Genomic DNA, 19,993 nt, shown 5'->3' with positions numbered 1-19,993 from the left:
TCCCTTCAGATGGGCCCCTCTTAGAAAAAAAAAACCCTTAAAAAAACTATTTTGCTGTCAGAGTAGGAAAATGGATGCAATAGGGAGCCCTGGTTTAGAGCCAGCTCCTGTGAATGAGGCTTTTGACTACCTGGCAATTTTCATTATAGAGTCAAAAGAATCGTTTTTGTTCTTTCACTTTTGGCTACCAAAATTATTTTCTCTCAAAACAAAACAAAGGATTATTGGTTTTGGCTTCCTTAAGAGGAAAAATAAGCTCGGCTGATGAAAAGAGCTTGATTTAAAGGGGGGTAAAAGTAAAACAAAAAAATTGGATAAGTGGAAGCAAAATTCACCAAATGTTTCATGCAATAAAAAAAATCCCCTAAAGTAACATTTGGAAAGCCAAATTAGGTATTAAGCCACCTTTGTTTTATTGTCAAAAGTGGTGAGGTCTGGCCAAAATGGCCCTTGCAAGCCAAAACCTGGCTGAACTTTCAGGAAGAATCTGAGCTGCCCCCAGCACCCCTGTCACTGCTAAAAACTTTGCACCTGTGTTTTTTTACAGAGGGGAAAAAAATCATTGAGGGAAGCTGCCCATGTCATTGGGACCAGGCTGTCTCTCCACAGCCTCCTTTTCTGGGTGTGCACAGCCCCCTTTCTCTGAGAGAAGAAAGAAAACAAAGCAGTGTAACAAAAAAGATAAAAACCAAAGTGTGTTTCAGCACAGCTATTATTTTTTTCTCCCCATTATTTCCCCCCCCCCGCCTCTCTACTGATAGGTAAAAAAAATAGATATATATTATATTATATTTTCCTTTTCTTAAATTATTTCTTTCAGCCTCAGTCCCAGCCGAAGTCCTGCCCTGTCATCTGGTAGAACTTCATGTTGAAGGGCCTGTAGAAGTCCCTCAGCCTCTGCACCACGTCCTGGTCGATGTCAGGGTGGGTCCTGCCCTTGGTCTTGCCCAGGCAGTGGGGTTTGCTGCTGCCCTCCGCCTTCTTCAGGCACGGGAAGCCCTTGGTTTTGTTGAAGTAGAAGTGTTTGTCCGTGATGATCCTCTTGAGGCCCAGAAAGTCCTGGACCCTGCCCAGCTCCCCCGCGGGGTCCCTGATGAGCCTCTCCCCGCTGACAAAGAGGATCTGCCCGATGGGGAAGTGCAGCAGCCAGTTCTCCAGGTGCTTGGCGTAGATGCCGATCTGGATGGCGCTCCACGAGGTGTCTATGAGGCCTGTAGTCCTGTTTTTGAAGGTCAGGCTCTCAAAGGTGGGGATGTCAGGCTTCTTGGAGAGGGTCTGGGTGTAGTCCGAGATGGCTCTGGTGACGGGGTCGCGCACCACCACGATCAGCTTGGTGCCCTTGCTCATGGAGGAGATGCGGGCTGGGGCCTCCTTGGTGACAAAGTAGCTGGGGGTCTTCTCCATGGTGATCTGCCCCTCCAGGGTCCTGGGCATCAGCTCCCTGCAGAGGGAGAACGAGGGACATGTCAGTGCCAAAATGTGTGGGGTTCACGTGCCCTCGGAACAGAGAGACAAGCTGAGAAGAAGGGAAGCACAATTCTTATCTCTTGGAGGAAAGAAAAAGGAGAAGGAGGAGGAGGAGGAGGAGGAGAAGGAGAAGGAGAAGGAGAAGGAGAAGGAGAAGGAGAAGGAGAAGGAGAAGGAGAAGGAGAAGGAGAAGGAGAAGGAGAAGGAGAAGGAGAAGGAGAAGGAGAAGGAGAAGAGGAAAACACAATTCTTATCTCGCTTGCTGTGCCTGTGTTGTGCCAAAATGGAATGCAATATGGAAATGGGGATGGTGAGCTCTGTGCAGAGCAGGGAGACAAAACAATTCCTGCTCCAGCTGGGCACCAAGGACAAATGATCCAAATCTCAGCCCAGGAGCACAAATACCGTGGGCTGGAGAGAGAAAAACAAGGATGGGACTGGATGGGCTAAAGCTGGAATGGGACAATGAACTGCAAGATGCAAATGGAGCAGAACTGATCACAGTGAGAGACCCCGTGCCCGGTCGTGCATTTTGGGACCATTTTGGTTCACCTTGGGTGCAGCCCTGGCTGGGCTCTCGTGCTGCCCAAGGTAGATCCATGGAGGAGATCTTTTTCATAAATCCCTGCTTTATTCTTTAACTCTGTCCAGCCTCTGCTCTAGGTCAGCCTTCTCAGGAGCATCTACAAATTCCCACCCATCATGTGGTGACACACAAACCCATCCTCAGCAGTTTCCCTCTCCCCAGCTGATCTCCCACGGTCCCATCCTTCCCAGGGGGGCTGGGGGGTGGCTGCAGCCCCTCTGAGGTTCCCCACCACGCCACCAGCAGCTCTCCTGGCAGTGCAGCCCCCATACCCTGCCCCCTTGGCTCTGACCCCGTGTATGGGGTGAATGCTCCCTGTCCTGCAGCAGCAGCATCTGCTTTGCAAACCTGAGCAACCTGCCAGCAAAATTGAACCCATCTATCAAAAAAGCAACAATGAAAAGCCAACAGCAGCTAAAAACAGCAATAATAACCAAACCCCAGGCTGTTATGTTACAAATGAGAGAGCAAGGAATGGCCCTTCCTAAAGCAATTGCAACCACCTGACACGGGTTGAGCAAAGATGTGCTCCCAGAGAAGTCAAACCTTTGCTGAGGGTTTCTCTCTGGGGGAAACTCCAGGAATTTGGGACATTCAGGCTGGGGAATAAGCAAGCTGAGGAGTATGAAAGATCTCTCATGCATCCTGAAGATGTGAAGGTAAAGGGAATCCCCACTGACAATAATGTGGTGTTAGAGCACCTTCCTGCTTTCATGGCTTGGGATGAGCTGCCGGTGGATGTGGTAACACCTTAAAGCAAACTGCAAAGGGGAAATCAGCCCTCTCTTAGCTTTTCCCTGCTTTGCTGCAGCTTGATTTTCCTCTGGAGAAATGTCCAGGGTCTGGCTGGCATTGGAGACCCCAGCCTGAGGCAGTGGTGGGAAAGGAAATCTGTCGTGGTGGCAAGTGCTGTTCTAAGGAGGTGCCACTGAAGGGTCATTGCAGGGAAAACTTATTAAAGAAATGCTGCTCTTTCTGAAAGAGCTGCACAGCTCTGCAATCAGCCTTGGGTGCTGTGGAAAAGGGAAAGGAGGGGCCAGATCTGCTCCCAGAAATGCAACAAGGTCACAGGGTGGATGGGACCCTCTAGATAGGGTGGAGCAGCAGGGCAGAGAGGGAAAATGAACTGTCTGAGGGGGCATCTGAGGAGTCATCTCCGACTCCTCCCCAGAACCAGTGCCAGAATCCTGTCCCCAGGCAGGAGCCAGGCACGGCGGTGACAGGGCTGGCAGCCCTGGGGGAACACAGAGCTCCCTCCAGCATGGAGCTACCAGACAAGCCGGACAGAGAAACTGAGGCACAGCCAGCATCCTGGCTTGGTGCAACCTCGCTGACAGCCCCACAGGGGTGTGTGCAGCTCCCTGGGTCACTGCTGCCACCAGCAACTCATTTCTTCTATTTCTTCTTCCTCTTCTCTTCTCCTTTGTCTTCTTCTTCTTTGTCTTCTTCTTCCCCAACTCTCAGATTCTCTGTGGTTGAGATGACCCCAAGGTATTAAAAGTCTCTTTTTCCCAGCCCTGCAATCCAAGAAGGAGTCAGGATTCTCCAGTTCTGCTTTTCAAGGTTCTGTTATCTATTCCATTCTCTCTCTGACCTGCTGAGATCTGTCCAGCTGGTCGGGTTCTGGCACAGTCTCTGCCCTTGGGGTGGTGTTGGCTTTTTATACTAAGAACTACGTGTACTTTATTGACAATAATTTCCCAGTACCTATCACCTATGTTAGACACTCTGTCTCTACCCTAAACCAATCCAAAAGTGTCACCATCACAGCAGAAGATGGAGGACAAGAAGAAGAAGAAGAAGAAAGAAGAAGGACAAGGCACGCCCAAATCCCTCCATCTTCTGAACCTTCTAAACCCCCGTTCTAAAAACCCCAAAATTCTACTTTTCCTCCCTGTGACAAATTAACTATCATTCTAATTAAAATCATGGCTTGTAAATCTTCATATAAGGTTAGTAATTTTTTCCATGGGTTAAAATCAAAGGCACAGGTGGTTTTGACTCTGTGCCAAGGTCTTTGAGCCCCCTGCCAGGGTCTGGGGTCCTCCAGGGCAGCCAGAGCAATGTCCTGAATTCCCACACCCCACCATCTCTCTTTTTTCTTCCAAAGCATTTTAAGCAGTGATTCTGCAAGAGGAATTTATAAAAAACCCAAACCCAGCTCTCACAAGCACTCCCCTTCCCCCAGCCCAGCCCACACTCCCTGAAGTGCCACTGCAGCGTGTTCAGGAGACGATTGAAAAGAAAGATGCTCTAGCAAAGAGTGATAACTCCATGTCACCAGCAGCGTGGATGGACATATAAATTCAGGAATGCTGCCTAAAGAGATTAATTCCTCCCTCCCATGAGGCCAGCTGCTAAGCCCAGGGGCTGTGCAGCTCACAGGGCTCTGTGCTTGCTTTGATGAGCTGTGAGTGTGCATGGGAGTCAGCTGAGCCTCCTGCTCTGCCCTCCCTCAGATCTCACGTGAAATCGATACAGGGAAAGATGCATTTCAGGAAACTGAGAGAAATTTAAAGGAAAAAACCTCCAAGAAAAGCTGCGAGACCGAGCATGCTGAAAGGAGAGGGGCAAAAGATCAGAGAGATCCGCAAGGAAAAAAAGAAAATCACTCACTGTGGCGTTGGATGTGAAATCAAACCCAATAGCAAAAGGACGCTCTTGCCACTGATTTTAATGAGGATGGATTAAGCTGGGCTTGGAGCAAAACAAGAGGCAGGAATAGCCCTGGGAGAGGACAAGGAGCCCTGGGTGTCTCCTATCCCTCCCCATCCTGCTGTTCAGGCATTCTCTCTGCACAAAGATACAGCTCAGGGAAATTCTGGTGTTATTGGAGGGATCTGTGACACAACTGCCCTCTCTCAGGGGATGCTGCACCCTCACAAAACAAGTCAGGGGCCTTGGAATTTCCTGTGTCTCTGCTCTTCCATCCCCATGGAAGCACTGCAAGCCAGGCAGGATGAGGGTGTCACCTGCTGAAATATTTGTGGTTTTTTCCCTTGGCTGTGGTCAGAAAGGTTTCCAGCAGCTCTGCATCACTCCCACTGTCAGGAAACAATCTCTGAATTATTTACTCCCTCAGGATGTACTGATGTGGCTGTCCTGCCCCCCAGGCATCGTCCTAGGACAGTGAAGTCCCTCCTGTCACTGCCACATTTTCTGAAAAATCCTCTTTGCCCACGATTTCTTCTCCATACATATATATGATATATATCATATAGATATATCCTATATATATATGGGGTTTTTTTGCAAGGCCATCCTTTACAAAAAAACCCATATATATATATATATATATATATATGATATATCTTATATATATCCAAACTTGTTTCTAGCTCCATTTCTCTCTCGGCAATGTCTGTCCTATCCCATGGCATTTCTAAGTCAGCATTTCTTATCTCAAGATCTGCACACAGATGCACACTGTGTGAGCCTTCTGTCAGGTTTTGAGGATTCCCTACAAATCCATTTCCCATCCAGGGGTCCTCTGTGACCGTGTTCACAGGGGTCTGAGGATGAGGGAAGAGATGAGGATCTGACTCTGTGTTTCAGAAGGCTGATTTATTATTTTATGATATATATTACATTAAAACTATACTAAAAGAATAGAAGAAAGGATTTCATCAGAAGGCTGGCTAAGAATAGAAAAGGAAGGAATGATAACAAAGGTTTGTGGCTTGGACTCTCTGTCCGAGCCAGCTGAGTGTGATTGGCCATTAATTAGAAACATCCACATGAGACCAATCCCAGATGCACCTGTTGCATTCCACAGCAGCAGATAATCATTGTTTACATTTTGTTCCTGAGGCCTCCGGCTTCTCAGGAGGAAAAATCCCAAGGAAAGGATTTTCCATAAAAGATGTCTGTGCCAGTCCTCTGCAGACCCTCCCAGCTGCAGACCCAGTGCCACGGGCACCTCCACTCCTTCCACCATTGGGCTGAACAACCTCAGCATTTAAAAACAACCCACAGCAGGGATCTCACTGCCTGACACACCCGGCTCTCAGGAGGTCACAGCCAGGAAGCCTCATCCCTTCCTGAGGAGCTGGGAAATCCATCTAAGGAATGTCATGGAGGATGCAGCTTGTTTGCTGATCACTCCAGAGGTGAAGATCCTTCCTGCCCCTCAGGGAGCCAAGGCAGGAAAGAGCAGTGTCCCTGAGATAAGGGGGTCACACACCCCCAGAGACTCTGCCAGAGCAGCACAGAGTGACCTCGTGTCACCCCCTTGGTGTCACTGCCCTTGGTGTCACTGCCCTTGGTGTCACTGCCCTTGGTGTCACTCCCTTTGGTGTCTGTCCCTCTAGGACACGAAATAACACAACGTGGACACTGGAACCTCCAAGGTAAGAAGAAGGGAAGTTTAATTTCTGCCTCCAACATTTATAGATTTCTAAAAGTGACAGTGGATTGGAGGATGGCAGTGCCACCTCTCCAATGACACTGGACAAACCAACAGTCCATCAAATTTCTCCTCCTCCAGAAAAGAACGTAAACCAATAATTATTTACAGAAAAGCGCACGAGAAAGTTTGTTAGAAGAATGCAAAGATCAGAAGGCTTGGAAGAACTTAGAGAGCAGGGTGACAGGTGTCACTCCTATTGGTGTCCCTATCCTTGGTGTCTCTCCCTCTAGGACACAAAATAACACAACGTGGGCACTGGAATCTCCAAGGTAAGAAGAAGGGCAGTTTAATTTCTGCCTCCAACATTTATAGATTTCTAAAAGTGACAGTGGAGTGGAGGATGGCAGTGCCACCTCTCCAATGACACTGGACAAACCAACAGTCCATCTCCTCCTCCAGGAAAGAACATCAAACAATAATTATTTACAGAAAAGCGTGTAAGGAAGTTTCATTATAAAAATGTAAACATCAGAAGGCACGGAAGATCTTGGAGAGCAGGGTCACAGGTGCCAAGGTGTCACTGCCCTGTCTGCAGAGCCTCGGGGCAGTGCAGTGAGGGGCAGCAGCTGCACACAAGGAGGGGGCTCTGCTCTCCATCCCATGCCCTGCTGTGCCTCCCGTGCTCAGCCCCTGCCCCTCTGCTCCTCTGGGATGGAGAGCGTGTGGATCAGAGCTCATTACAGCACGCAAACCCTCTGTCTAATTGCTCTGATGAATTATTGAGGGGCCGAGCTGCTGCTTTGAGGGCAGCAGGTATGGGGAGTGCTGTGCCCTGGGGTCTCCTTGTGCTGAGAGGTGACCCCTGTGTCCCAGCATCTCGTGACCAGTCTGGGAGAGCAAACTGTGCCAAGAGGTTCCCAAAAAACCCTCTCTGCTGGAAGGCACATCTGGAGAGCAGCAGGGCCTAAGTGCTATTGACAGGCAGAAACTCCCTGGTGCCATTAGCCCTGCAAGCCATTGATTTTCTCTGCTGGAACAAGAAACTCATCGGGGCTGAGGCAATCACAGGTGGCACCTCCAGCTCCTCTGGGCCATCCAGCTGGCCTCTGGAGAAAGGTGTTTCAGATTGTTTTCTCTCCAATGGGTAATTGCTGGTAAATCCCAGCCCCTCTGCCCACCAGGAACAGATGAGGAGCCCCAGGGCTCTTGGTCACAGCTCCTTCAACACGTGTCCAACCTTTGTATGGGAATGGAGACACCACCAGGCATCTTCTGAAGGATCTTTCTGTGCCATGTCTGCAGTGCTTGGTGTCACTGCCCTTTCTGTGACATCCCCTTGGGCTCTTTAACCCAGAGCACTCCCAGCAGCTCCAGTCATGCACTGGCAAGGACAAACTCCTCCTGGACCCAACACTCATCACCTCTGGTCTCCCCAGCACCATGCCCAGTTTAACCCCAGCAGTGGCCAGAGCATCACTCAAGGAGCTTTGCCAAATTCTTGCAGCACCAGCTGATTCTTACAAGGGAGAAAAGCAGGCTCACAGCGATTTCATCACATTTTCAATGCCATTCCCAAATGAAAAGGGATTCTTTATCACAACCTGCTGACTCCCCTCTATGTCTGTCATGCCAAAGGAGGATTTTCCAGCTGAGACAATGGACATGATCCTTTTACATCCCTTGCAAGTGCAAATCAAGAGCTCCCTTCTGCCATCCCAGCACACAGCAGGGTCAGTCCCTGTTTCTCATCCCAGCAGAGGACATGGCTGGACATGAATCCATGGACCCACACCCGCCTAAAGCAGAGTTTTGATGGAAGTCCTGGCCTGTTTGTCCACTGCCCCATGGAGAGGGAGCTCCCAGCCTCTTTCCATCCCACAGATGGATGCCAGGAGACACAGCCTTGAAGGGATCAGCACAGCCTTCAGCCTGCACCTCACCTCCCTCAATTACAATCTTAAACCACCCAGTTTTGGCACCTGCATTGAGATTTTTGTTTGTGTGGGCTGTGGGTTTGTGCCCAGCTAGGATGTGAACAGAGCAGGGAGATGGCACGTGCTCTGAAAAGTTCAAAGAGCAAAGACTGAGGGATGACCAAAAAAACGGCTACAAATGGCCCAGCACCTGATACAAATAAATCTCCATCTCATTCTTCCCCTCTAAGGGCATCTCTGAAGTCTCACAGGGGTACATCCACCCAGAAACCCTCCCAGGAGCTGCTGCTGGGCTTGGAGGGAGCAGGGCTGCACCTTCCCCACCTGGACCTGGGGGAACCCTCTGTTTAAAGACCTTCAATTTATCATGGTATTTATTAAAGGCCTTCAATAGACACACCTTGGGCGCTCAAAAGCCTCCCAGAGGGGCTGCACCCAGGATGGATGATGGTCATGAGTTTTTCAGACAATTTTAACTTTGGTCCATTGACATATCAGGGGTTAATTGTCCAATTACAGCTTCAGGTAATGGAGTCCTATTCCCTCAGTTTGCTCTCCCCTCCGAATTCACTTTTTTTGTACTTTTTGATGCCTGAGGCTGTAGGGTGTACTTGAGTTTCAGGCCCAGAGGAATTGTTTTGTCTGACCAAAATGTGAAGGCAGCAGCTGACACTTTATATGGAGGTTAGAGTTATGCACTAAAGCAGTGCAGGATCTGAAAAAGGGCTCTGTAAATGGGAGATTGTGGAAAAACCTCCATCCCCAAACCAACTTCATTCTCCCTCACTCAAGGATCTCCAAGACCACATTTCAGCCCTGACTAAGCAAATCATCTCAAGGAGGAAGGTTAAAGAACTGTTTGTTATTGGAAGTGTCTCCCTCTTTAGGATTCACTTCTTTTTGATAAATTAACTCCAGATCCATTACTTCATGATATATTTCCCTTGACATTTAATTATACTTACACCAAACACATTAAGCCAATCAGTCTGAACAGCTTCTTATTAATATGCAAATTTCTCCTTTGAAAAGCCATGAATCTGTGAAAAAAAATCTCTACAGGCTTCAATTAGGCCCTGTTGGGAAGTTCCCTGAGAAACACCCTCATGGCCCAGGGCAGGAATCCAGGCCCACAGACACTGGGGATGGGAAAAGAGGAGCCAAAGCACCTTCTCAGGTATGGAACCATGAGAATAAGAGGCTGAACTCTGCAAACCAACAGGGTGTGGGCAGCTTATCCCCATGCCAGCACCTTCCATGGGAATCACTGCTTGTCCTGTGTGCAAGTCATCCTCCCCTAGGCCATAAATGGGAGGTTCACGTGGGAGCTGTAGAATATTCCCTGAAACATCAACTTTGAGCACAACCAAACAGGAATCTGGCTTTATTTCTCATCCCAGCATCTTTCCATGGGACTCACTGCTTGTCCTGTGTGCAAGTCATCCTCCTCTGGGACCACAAACGGGAGCTGCAGAATATTCCCTGAAAATTCCCTGTTTAGCAAAAACAAACAGAAATTTGGGTTTATTTCTCATCCCAGCACCTTTCCAAGGAACCACTGCTTGTCCTATGTGCAAGTCATCCTCCTCTGTGGCCATAAATGGGAGCTGCAGAATATTCCCTGAAAATCCAGCTTTTAGCAAAAACAAACAGGAATCTGGTTCCCCTGGCGCCATGGGCAAATGGGACATGATTTGCACTAGGCAAATAAATGGAACTCCACAATTAACCATCTGCCCTGGAACAGATTTAAGATTTGCTTTAAAGCATCACTTCCCTCCACCCTCACGTCCATCTGAACGCTGCAGGATTTTCTGCTGGGAAGCCAAGTGGGAATTCATTCATTGAATCATTCCCGTAATTGCAGGGAAACATCAGTGGAGGTACCACAGCCAGGGTGGCCTTTGGCCCCACGGATGTGTTTCCTGTGGATTACACCAATGGACAAACCACAAAACTGCTTCAGAGCCTCCAATTCCCACCAAAAGTCTTTAGTCACCAACCCAAGATGATTTCCTGGGAGCTGCTGAGAGCTACATCATCATCTTGAGAAAAAGTTTTATTTTATTTCAAGAGAAGTTGCAGGTTTTCTTAAAAAACATCTGATTTTCTGTAATTTTTTTTTTATTCCCTACAGTTAGACATCAAGATCAGAAATACATTGCAATCAGTGTGCTATATAAATAGTCCAATTTTGGGAAACAGCTCTCATGAGCAATAAAGAAACCCAATTTACTGTGCACTATAATAAAAATATCTCTTTTACCATATAAATCAAACCCAAGTGAACAGATAAAAAAAAAAAATAAACTCAACCCCCCTGGTTTCTGCCCACAGGCACAAGCAGGCTGCCCTGGGGAAGGGCCTGCCTGCCCTGTATAAATATATACAAGAGCAAATCTGTTAAAAATTGCAGCCACCACTTTGTTTTCTAAAGGTCCCAGTTTATCCTTGGTCAGGAGAAGGAGAGGTCGGCCAGAAACACAATCCTTTCCTGTATAAACACCACAGTCTGGGCTGGCTTTAAGTGCATCATATGGTCTATATTTTATATGTGTATATATAGAGAGAGAGAGAGAGAGGAAGAGAGACTTTTCAAGCCAGTCAGAGACATAAAGTGATCTTATATCATCTAAAACCAACAATCAGACTTGGACTTCTGGCAGTTTTCCTTGCAGTTGTCCCTGCCACCCCCCTGCCCCTTCCTCCCAGCTGCTGGAGCACGCTGCTGCCTGCCCCCATTATTTCTCACAAAGGCATATAAATCACTGTGGAAACTCTTATTATCTTATTTTCCCTCTGCTTCTCCCTTGTCTGTTTGGAGAAAAATTAATGCATTTGTCTCTGGAAAAATGTGCAGTCTCTATAATTCAGTTTTAAAACAAGCACAACTAGCAAATGGATAGAGCTCTGTTAGGAGACTCATTTTTCATGTGGGTAATTGAACCCTTCCCTTCGATTTTTCCTCTGGGTGTTAAAGACAACTGATGCCTCCCTGGAATTTGCTTATGTCTCAGAAAGGTGGAAAGGCAGGAGAGAAAAAGCAGGAGAGATAAAGAGAGAGGAGAGAGAGGGAGAGAAAAAGAGGGAAGGAGGGAAAGAGAAGAGAAAGAGGAGGAGAAGAGAAGGAGAAGAGAAAGAGAAGAGGAGAAAGAGGAAGAAGCGAAGGAGAAAGAGAAGAGAAAGAAGGAGAAGAGAAAAAGAAGGGAAAGAGAAGGAGAAGGAGAAAGGAAGAGGAAGAGGAAGAGGAAGAGGAAGAGGAAGAGGAAGAGGAAGAGGAAGAGGAAGAGGAAGAGGAAGAGGAAGAGTCCAAAGCACATCTTAGAGCCTTGGCTGTCTCTGTAGGGGGACCCTGGGGAGCCCCCAGGCAAACATCTCAGATGGGATTTTTCCAAAAGCTGGTGGAGCTTTGATTTGGGCAGCTTCTCAGCACCTGGGCTGCTGAGGAAACCCATCCCCATCTCAGGGAGAGTTCAGTGCCCTGCAAACCCATGGATCACCAGCCCCACTGTGTCCTGCAGGAGCCCCAAGCCCAGATGTGGCCTGGGACACACACTCTGCATGGCTGATGCCAGCAGCTCCATCCTGATGCCTCTTTCTGCACCCAAAACTCAGGGAATCTCCACTGCTTCCCTCCCTTTGCCAATGGCACATCTGCTCCCACCAGAAAATGGGAGCCCAAACCACCAGGTCTCCAAAAAACGTCCCCCAGACAGACAAACCCCAAAAATCACAGCCAGCTTGGAAATAACCCCTATCCCTCGTGCTGGGGGATGCCTCTGCCCACAACCTGATCCCTCAACAGCCCTGGGGCTCCAGTCAAGCTAGACAAAAGGGAAAAGTCAAAGGAGTGACACAAACAATCACCCAGAAGAATTCAGGAATAATTCCAGAAAGGCCACAATCAACTGAGTGCTCAGGCCAGCAAAAACCATTGTGTGGCATTCACATTCTCTGGAAAAATCCCTTAGCCCAGGATTTTTCTCCTGGGAAGCTGAGAAGCCTCAGAGACAAGGAAAACAATTCTCATCTCATTTGCTTCTCCTGTGCTGTGCTCATGTGGAATGTGTTTGGAGATAGTTTACCCACAGGTGAGTGTTCCATTGGATTCTGCTGTGAGTTGTTTTCACTCTTTGGCCAATCTGTGTCCAGACTCTGGAGAGACTCACGAGTTTTCATTGTTATCTTTTTAGCCTTCAGTAATTACCCTTTCTGTATTCTTTATTATAGTTTAGTATAGCATTCTTTAATATAATATAGTATCATAAAATAATAAATCAGCCTTCTGAGAACATGGAGCCAGATTCATCACTCCTGCCACAGGGCACCCCACAAATACAATACCCTGGGGCTCAATTCAAGCCAGACAAAAGTGAAAAGTCAAAAGGGTGACACAAACAATCACCCAGCAAAAGTCAGGAATAATTCCAGAAAGGCCACAATCAAGTGAGTGCTCAGGCCAGCAAAAACTCTTGTTCCTTTGTCTCTCACTGCATTATCTCTGTCCCCTGGGAGCTGCATTATTGCCTGCAATACATAATAATGCAATTTGCTCCTTTTCCATGTCTGCCTCATTTTTCCTTGGTGCCTGGGCAGGCCATGCGCACTCACTGCTCCTGCCATGGAAAAGGAGAAGGAAGGAGAGGAGCTGGGGTGGGAAATGGAGCTGGAGACAGGGGTGGGGGTTGAGAAGCTGCACACAACGCAAAGGGGAGTAAAATGTTGTCTGAAAATTGGAAGGACACAGAAAAAACACTAAATGGAGGTGATTTGTGAAAAATAAAACAACCAAAAAATCCCAACAAACCCAATGTTCCTCCATTCTCCTTCCATCTGAAGAAATGCCACCAAATCTCAGAGACTGAAAATGAGTGCAGGGACTAAAGTGGCTAAATAAAGGCAGCTGAAGCTGGAGGTAGAGAAATAATATTGGAAAAGGGCAGTGGATGCAGCAGGCTGGGACCCACTGGGCTGTACAGCCACACCTGGGGATTCTGGGCACCCTTGTGTCTCTGGAGATTGTGAACTGGCTGCTGGGGTTTGGGGAGCAGGGAGATGGATCTTCTCCCTTATCTACAGAGGCAAAAGGATCTGCCAGCCAGGATAGTGTTGTGGAGTCCTCAACAGTTCAGCAGAGATTATGATAAATTTTGGAAATTCCTGTGGCATGCCCTGGGCTGCTGGAGATGCTGAGCGCACATCTGTGAGTGTATCTGTGCCTGCTGGGGGTTTATGAAACACCCAGACACCTCAAAGACCTCACTGCTGAGAACAGAGGCTGTTTCTTAAATTCTGCTGAGAAGTGACTTTTTTTATGTGTCACTACACATCTGCTGCTGCATGGCCAAAAACCCTTTATTTGTATTACAGAAAAGGGAGCCTGACCTCAGGCTGTGATCTAAAATACATAGAGTCACACAAGTTTACTCTTGCAGTGGTTCTTCATCCTTCCTGTGCCAGTTCTTTGTCCTTTTGCCTAATGAAACTTTAAGGGCTGGGAAAGGGCTCTATACTTTCATTCCCAGAGCAAAGCAGTCAGGTGCAAAAGGGGGAAAAGTCTCCAGAAAGCTGAAAAAAAATCTTCCTGGCCTAATGTGCAAGTTCTGGGCAAGGCAAGGGCCAAGGCAGGGAATTTGGCCATTTCTCACAAGATCCTGTAGCAAGAGCTCTTCCCTGAGCTCAGCAATTCCACCTTCTCCAGGGAATGCATCACTGTCTGATCCACTACCAGAGCCATCTGACATATTTCAGGGAGTTTTAGTTTGCAGCAGATGCAGATTTCAGGAGTAAATGGCACAGCAGCCAGCTCTGCTCTGCGGGTCTGCACCATGCTCAGCTCTGTGTCACAGGGAGGGGATGTGGAGGCTCAGGATGGGGCAGTGACACCGAGGTTGTTCAGAGTGAATACAGGAAAATAAAATAAAATAAAATAAAAAATAAAAAAGGAAGGAAGGAAGGAAGGAAGGAAGGAAGGAAGGAAGGAAGGAAGGAAGGAAGGAAGGAAGGAAGGAAGGAAGGAAGGAAGGAAGGAAGGAAGGAAGGAAGGAAGGAAGGAAGGAAGGAAGGAAGGAAGGAAGGAAGGAAGGAAGGAAGGAAGGAAGGAAGGAAGGAAGGAAGGAAGGAAGGAAGGAAGGAAGGAAGGAAGGAAGGAAGGAAGGAAGGAAGGAAGGAAGGAAGGAAGGAAGGAAGGAAGAGTTCTCCAGAATATGGATGGACTATAAAAACCCCAATTATTGACATCAAGTTCATAAGTCAACTTGGGTCATTTGGATCCAGGTCAATAGACACTGCTGCTCCTCACCCAGCTCTGAACATGGGCTGGAGGTTTCAGATCAGCTCCTGAAGGTGACTCCAGCCTCTCCTTTTCCAGCCCTGCCCTGCTTGGCAAGACCAGCCCTCCTTCACCATTCATTTCTCAGCATCCAAAGACAAAACCCCCTTTCCTCTTCCATCACACCTCCCTGGGAACAGCAAGGAAGCACAGGCAGAACTGACCAAGCCCAGGCTGACACTTTTGAGACTTTAAACCCACCACAACACTCACCCATCACCCATGGTGCGTCTCACCTTGCAGGGAAGGGGACAGGGCAGACCCCTGCTATGGTGTGATCCCTCCATTCCAATGTGGATGGATTTGGAAGAGGATCCTGAGCCTTGGGAGCCCAGGTCTTCTGCCCTTAAGCCACTTTGGGAAGCCCAGACAGGACCCCTGGAGATGAAGGTTTTGAAGTGTGATCAAAGAGAGCTGACATAGCAAGGGGGATTAATGTTCCTGCAAACACACGCTGAAAGCTTCTTAGTTACTCCAGTGGGGCTTTTTCCAAAGGGGCCTAAGGGAGTTAGGCACTTAAAACTCACTCAGATCCTTTATTTAGTTTGCAAATGGTGCACTGGAGCAGCGTGACCCCTGCAGCATTGCTTCTGGAGCGTGTCTGCCTGAGTGAGAGGCTGAATTGATCCTGGCTCTATTGGTGGCCTCCTGCAGCTGCTGCTCCTCCACACCAGGGAGACTCTGCCTGCAGGAACAGCTGAGGGCACAAAGCATCTGAGGAAATAAAACAAAACACCTCACTGAGAACAGCGGGGCTGTGTGTTCCAGGGCATGGCCGGAGCAGCTCCAGGGCTGACCCCTTCCACAGGGATTTGTGCTGGACATGAGGAGCTGGAGATGGGAATGATCTCCTCTGGGCAGGTCCCTCTGGTGAGGCTTCTGGTGGTGCTCACAGGGGTCTGAGAATGAGGGAAGAGATGAGGATCTGACTCCATGTTTCAGAAGACTGATTTATTATTTTATGATATATATTTTATTAAAACTACACTAAAAGAATAGACGAAAGGATTTCATCAGAAGGCTGGCTAAGAATAGAAAAAGAAAGAATGATAACAAAGGTTTGTGGCTTGGACAGAGTCTGAGCCAGCTGAGTGTGATTGGCCATTAATTAGAAACAACCACATGAGACCAATCCCAGATGCACCTGTTGCATTCCACAGCAGCAGATAATCAATGTTTACATTTTGTTCCAGAGGCCTCTCAGCTTCTCAGGAGGAAAAATCCTAAAAGATTTAGGATTTTCATAAAAGATGTGTGCGACAGGGTCTCACCACCATCTCTAGGAAAGCTTCAGGATTCACTTATTTCATGACTTTGGTTACTCTTCACTGCTCTCATCTCCTTGCTAATTTTTTTCTCCATCTCCAGCTTTTACAGTCAAAAACTGCAGAAAGCAATCATGCTGGGGGCTTTGTTCCCAGCTGGTTACATACTTGTGATGTCCTAATCATTCCTACCAATATTTCTAATCCTATTGCACAGGGTTCCAACTTCAGACATCCCAGCTGTCCCTAGGAAGCTGCTCCAGTGTGAGACAGGAATTCACACCCCAAATTCAGGTTTGATCCCTCTCCTTTGGGGCAGCACCACACTGGGCTCCTACCCCACGCTGCTCTAAAGGTAATTGTCACTTGCTGCTCTAATGGTTCCAATTTTGGAAAAAGCAGTATGAGGAAGCTGGAAAAGAGACAGAAACAATAAACAAAGAATGTTTGTTTTCATGCAAATAGTCCTCATCATAGTAATGATAATACCAAAAATAAAAATAATAATGAGAAATGCAGGTCATGTTCTGGCTGCTTTCCAAGCCTTCCCAGAGGGTCCCCTGGGCTCCACCTCACCCACCCCATCACCACAAACTGCTCAGGGAGCCCAGGAGGGAGCCCAGCACAAGCAGGCTGTTGGGCAGCAGGGCACACATGTGACATGCCATTGTCCCTAATTTGATTAATGAAGCCATCACGCTAAGGGAGCGTCCTGCACACCCCCAGCACCTCGCTCCTAACCCACACCACAACTTCCCAGCACAGCTCTCATTCCCCAATCCTTGCCCCTCTCAACTTTGTCAGGTAATTGTTTATGAAAAGATGAATGTACACAATAATGCTGGGTGAAGGGAGCTGATGTATGTGGTGTTAATGAATTAAATAATCAGTTTGGCAATAACTGGCATGTGTATTTGTCAAAAGGGAGCCAGCAGGACATTAGCATTCTGCAGCCACCAAACCTTTATCTCCTGGCCTTGTGTTTGACAACCGCCCCCAGATAGTCCATGAATAAAATACAGAGTAGTACCCAGACATAATTAAACTGCCAATGTGGATGTACCTAAATGAACTTGATATCTTAATGACACTAGATAGCAGGGGAATAATGAGGGCGGTGTGAGAGGGACGTGCGTAATGAGCACAGGCACGGTGGGACTGCAGCTCCTCGTTAGCACAGCAAGCTCTGCCCCTGCTGCCAGGCCAGCCCAGGGCCAGGGGACCCTGCCAGCCTCCCCCAGGGGCTGGGGACACAGAGCCACCCCTCAGGGGACCAGGGCTGCTCCTGCAGTGCTGCCAAAGCACAGGGCATCTCGCCCCCCCACCTCCATCCATTGCCCTGATGCCTGGGGAAGGCTGAGCTGGAGCAGAGGCTGGGCAGAGTTAGAGAATAAAGCAGGGATTTAGTAAAAGGATCTCCTCCATGGATCCACCCTGGCAGCACAAGAGCCCAGCCAGGGCTATTGTAAATCAAAGGCAACTCCGACCAAGGGGAGAAAGAATGACGCATGTGACTCCATCATCAGAAGGCTAAAGAATTACTTTATTGTACTGTACTATGTACATTTCATCTAAACTGAATCTGCCATGCACTCACCCTTGCTCACAACTGCTCAGAACTGCACTCATCTCTGTCCCGTGCCAGTCTGACACACACACACCTGGCCCTGACAGGCCAAGGGAACAAAACATCCTCACTGTGGGTAAACAATCTCCACATTGCATTCTGCTTTAGCACAACACAGGCACAGCAAACGAGCTAAGAATTGTGTTTTCCTTCTTCTCTGCTTGTCTCACAGCTTCTGTCTGTTCAGAGGGCATGTGAATATGCCACACCAGGGCTGCACCCAAGGTGAACCAAAATGGTCCCAAAATTCACAAGCATTCACAGGGTCTCTTACTTTGATCAGTTCTGCTCCATTTGCATCTTGCAGTTAATTGTCTAATTATGCCTTTAGCTTATGCAGTCCCATCCTTGTTTTTCTCTCTCCAGCCCACGTTTTTTGTGCTCCTGGGCTGAGATTTGGATCATTTGTCCTTGGTGCCCAGCTGGAGCAGGAATTGTTTTGTCTCCCTGCTCTGTGCACAGAGCTCACCATCCCCTCATGTGAAGCCCAGACCCACACACTGAAGCAGCATGTGAAAAATAGAAAAGCCAAAACCTGAGGCATCAGCCCCATCTCTCTGCACCCAACCCTGCCACATCTGCTCCTCCAGAGAGCTCTGGCATGCTGCTGTGCAGTGCAGACGTGATTTTAGGAGCACTTAACATGATTAAATTACCAGACTTGCTTCTTTTTAATGTTGTTTGGGTTTTTTTTCCAGCATGGAGATGGTTTTCAAGGAAACAAGCTGTTCCCTGGGGATGGGCAGCTCTGAAGATGTCCCAAGATAACTCAGCAGCACAGAGCCACAACCCTTCATTCCCATCCCATCCACTGCCACTGAGCCAGCTGTGTCCTCTCCCAGCACCTCTGGGTGCAATCTTTCCTCTAGAGGATGCTCAGCACCCCTGACAGCCATCCCAGCTGTTCTAGAAAGTGAGGAATAGAGTGAGACGGGAATTTACACCCCAAAATCAGGTTTGATCCCTCTCCTTTGGGGCAGCACCATGCTGGGCTCCTACCCCACACTGCTCTAAAGGTAATTAATTATCACTTGCTGCTCTAATGCTTCCAATTCTGGCAGCAAATGAGCAATGCAGAGTAAATATCAGCCTTATTAAAGAAGTGATAAAGGGAAACTGGAGCACGTGCTGCAGGGGAAGGAACACTCCCCCAGCACACAGGATCTGTCAGCAGCACAGCCCCTGCCTTCTGCTGAGAGAATTCCAAGATATTTGAATACAATGAGCTCAGCATGCAGGAAAGCAACTGGTGCAAAGGGCTCAGCTTGACTCTCTTGGGATGGAATTGATTGAAGGCTCAGAAATTGTCACAAATCCAGCTGGGAAACGTGACCTGGGAGAGCTCCTATCTGCCTCTGTAAAGCAGATTAGGAAAAATTGCTCGATGCAAATGGGGAAAGTACAGCAGGACTGGGGGAAACATCTCAAATCCCAGAAGTGTTCAAGGTTAGGCTGGATGGGGCTGGTACAAACCTGGGCTAGGAGAGGTGACCCTGCCTACAGCAGGGGATTGGAAGGAGCTGCTCTGTAAGGTCCACTCCAAACCAAACCATTGGTGATTCTCTGATTCCATCAAAGCCCAACACAGCCAGTGCTGAGAACCCAACACTGCAGGAAGCACAGCAAGTGTGATGCTGGGTGGGGTACTGAGATGGGTTAAGGAACACAACCCCTGTTAGGGCCAGGAAAAGGGAAAAGGTGGCACAGCCTGCCCAGGGAGGTGACAGGAGGAACCTGGACACCACCATGTCCTGAGCAATGACAGCATCACTGCAGTGATGCAGCCAAAGTGCTGTGAGCTCCTGCCAGGTGAAACCCCCAACTTACTGCACTCAGCCCCTTCCCCTACTGGATATTTGTCCCTGGATATTTGTCCCTAAATATTTGTCCCAATTCTTTAACCATTGCCTTCCTTCCTAGGAAGGACATCCTGTGGTGCACCCTCATGAGACAGTAATGGGATTTCATTAGATTAAATAACTCCAGTGAACCCCAGAGACCAACAGCACTTTAAACACGGAGCTCGGAGTTAGAATTACTGTTATTTAACATTGATTAGATTACAGGGTAAATCCAATTTCTCCCTAAGCATGTGCTGGCTGTGATTTGCCTAGTGGGAGATGCTAAGGAGGGCATTCCTGGAAATCTCTGCAGAGGGAAGGGCCCATGGCTGAGTCAGCAATGCCAGGGTGACCCAAGGCTGGTGCCTGTGCAGAGCAGGGCTCAGGGGGTGTCCCCACTGTCCCTGCCCTCCCTTGGCTCCAAAGCTGGGGGTAGATCTGTTGCTGCCACGTTGGTTTAGCATCCTCTCCAGCAGGAACATCACCAGGAGATCACTGGGCCTCTCTGACCCACAGCCCTACCCCAGCTGAGCTGTAAATCTCTCCCCAAAGCTCTGGCTGTCCTGGATGGCCCAAACTCCTGCCAGGGGGCTC

At 48.4% G+C, this 19,993-nt stretch overlaps 1 protein-coding gene across 1 annotated transcript in view; it reads right to left on the bottom strand.

Annotated features, from left to right (window-relative positions):
• Positions 1-822: 822 nt before the first annotated feature.
• LOC131092221 (heparan sulfate glucosamine 3-O-sulfotransferase 3A1-like) overlaps positions 823-19,993 on the bottom strand; it is a 40,240-nt gene continuing 21,069 nt past the window's right edge. Inside the window, exon 3 of the mRNA XM_058038842.1 lies at positions 823-1,441. Coding sequence (XP_057894825.1) covers positions 823-1,441 — 619 coding nt within the window. The remainder of the gene's footprint in view (positions 1,442-19,993) is intronic.

The sequence above is a fragment of the Melospiza georgiana genome, chromosome 21 (genome assembly GCF_028018845.1).
Source record: "Melospiza georgiana isolate bMelGeo1 chromosome 21, bMelGeo1.pri, whole genome shotgun sequence".
NCBI classification, from domain to species: domain Eukaryota; kingdom Metazoa; phylum Chordata; class Aves; order Passeriformes; family Passerellidae; genus Melospiza; species Melospiza georgiana.
Note: the sequence above shows the minus strand (reverse complement) of the source record. Positions and strands in the feature narration are given on the sequence as shown.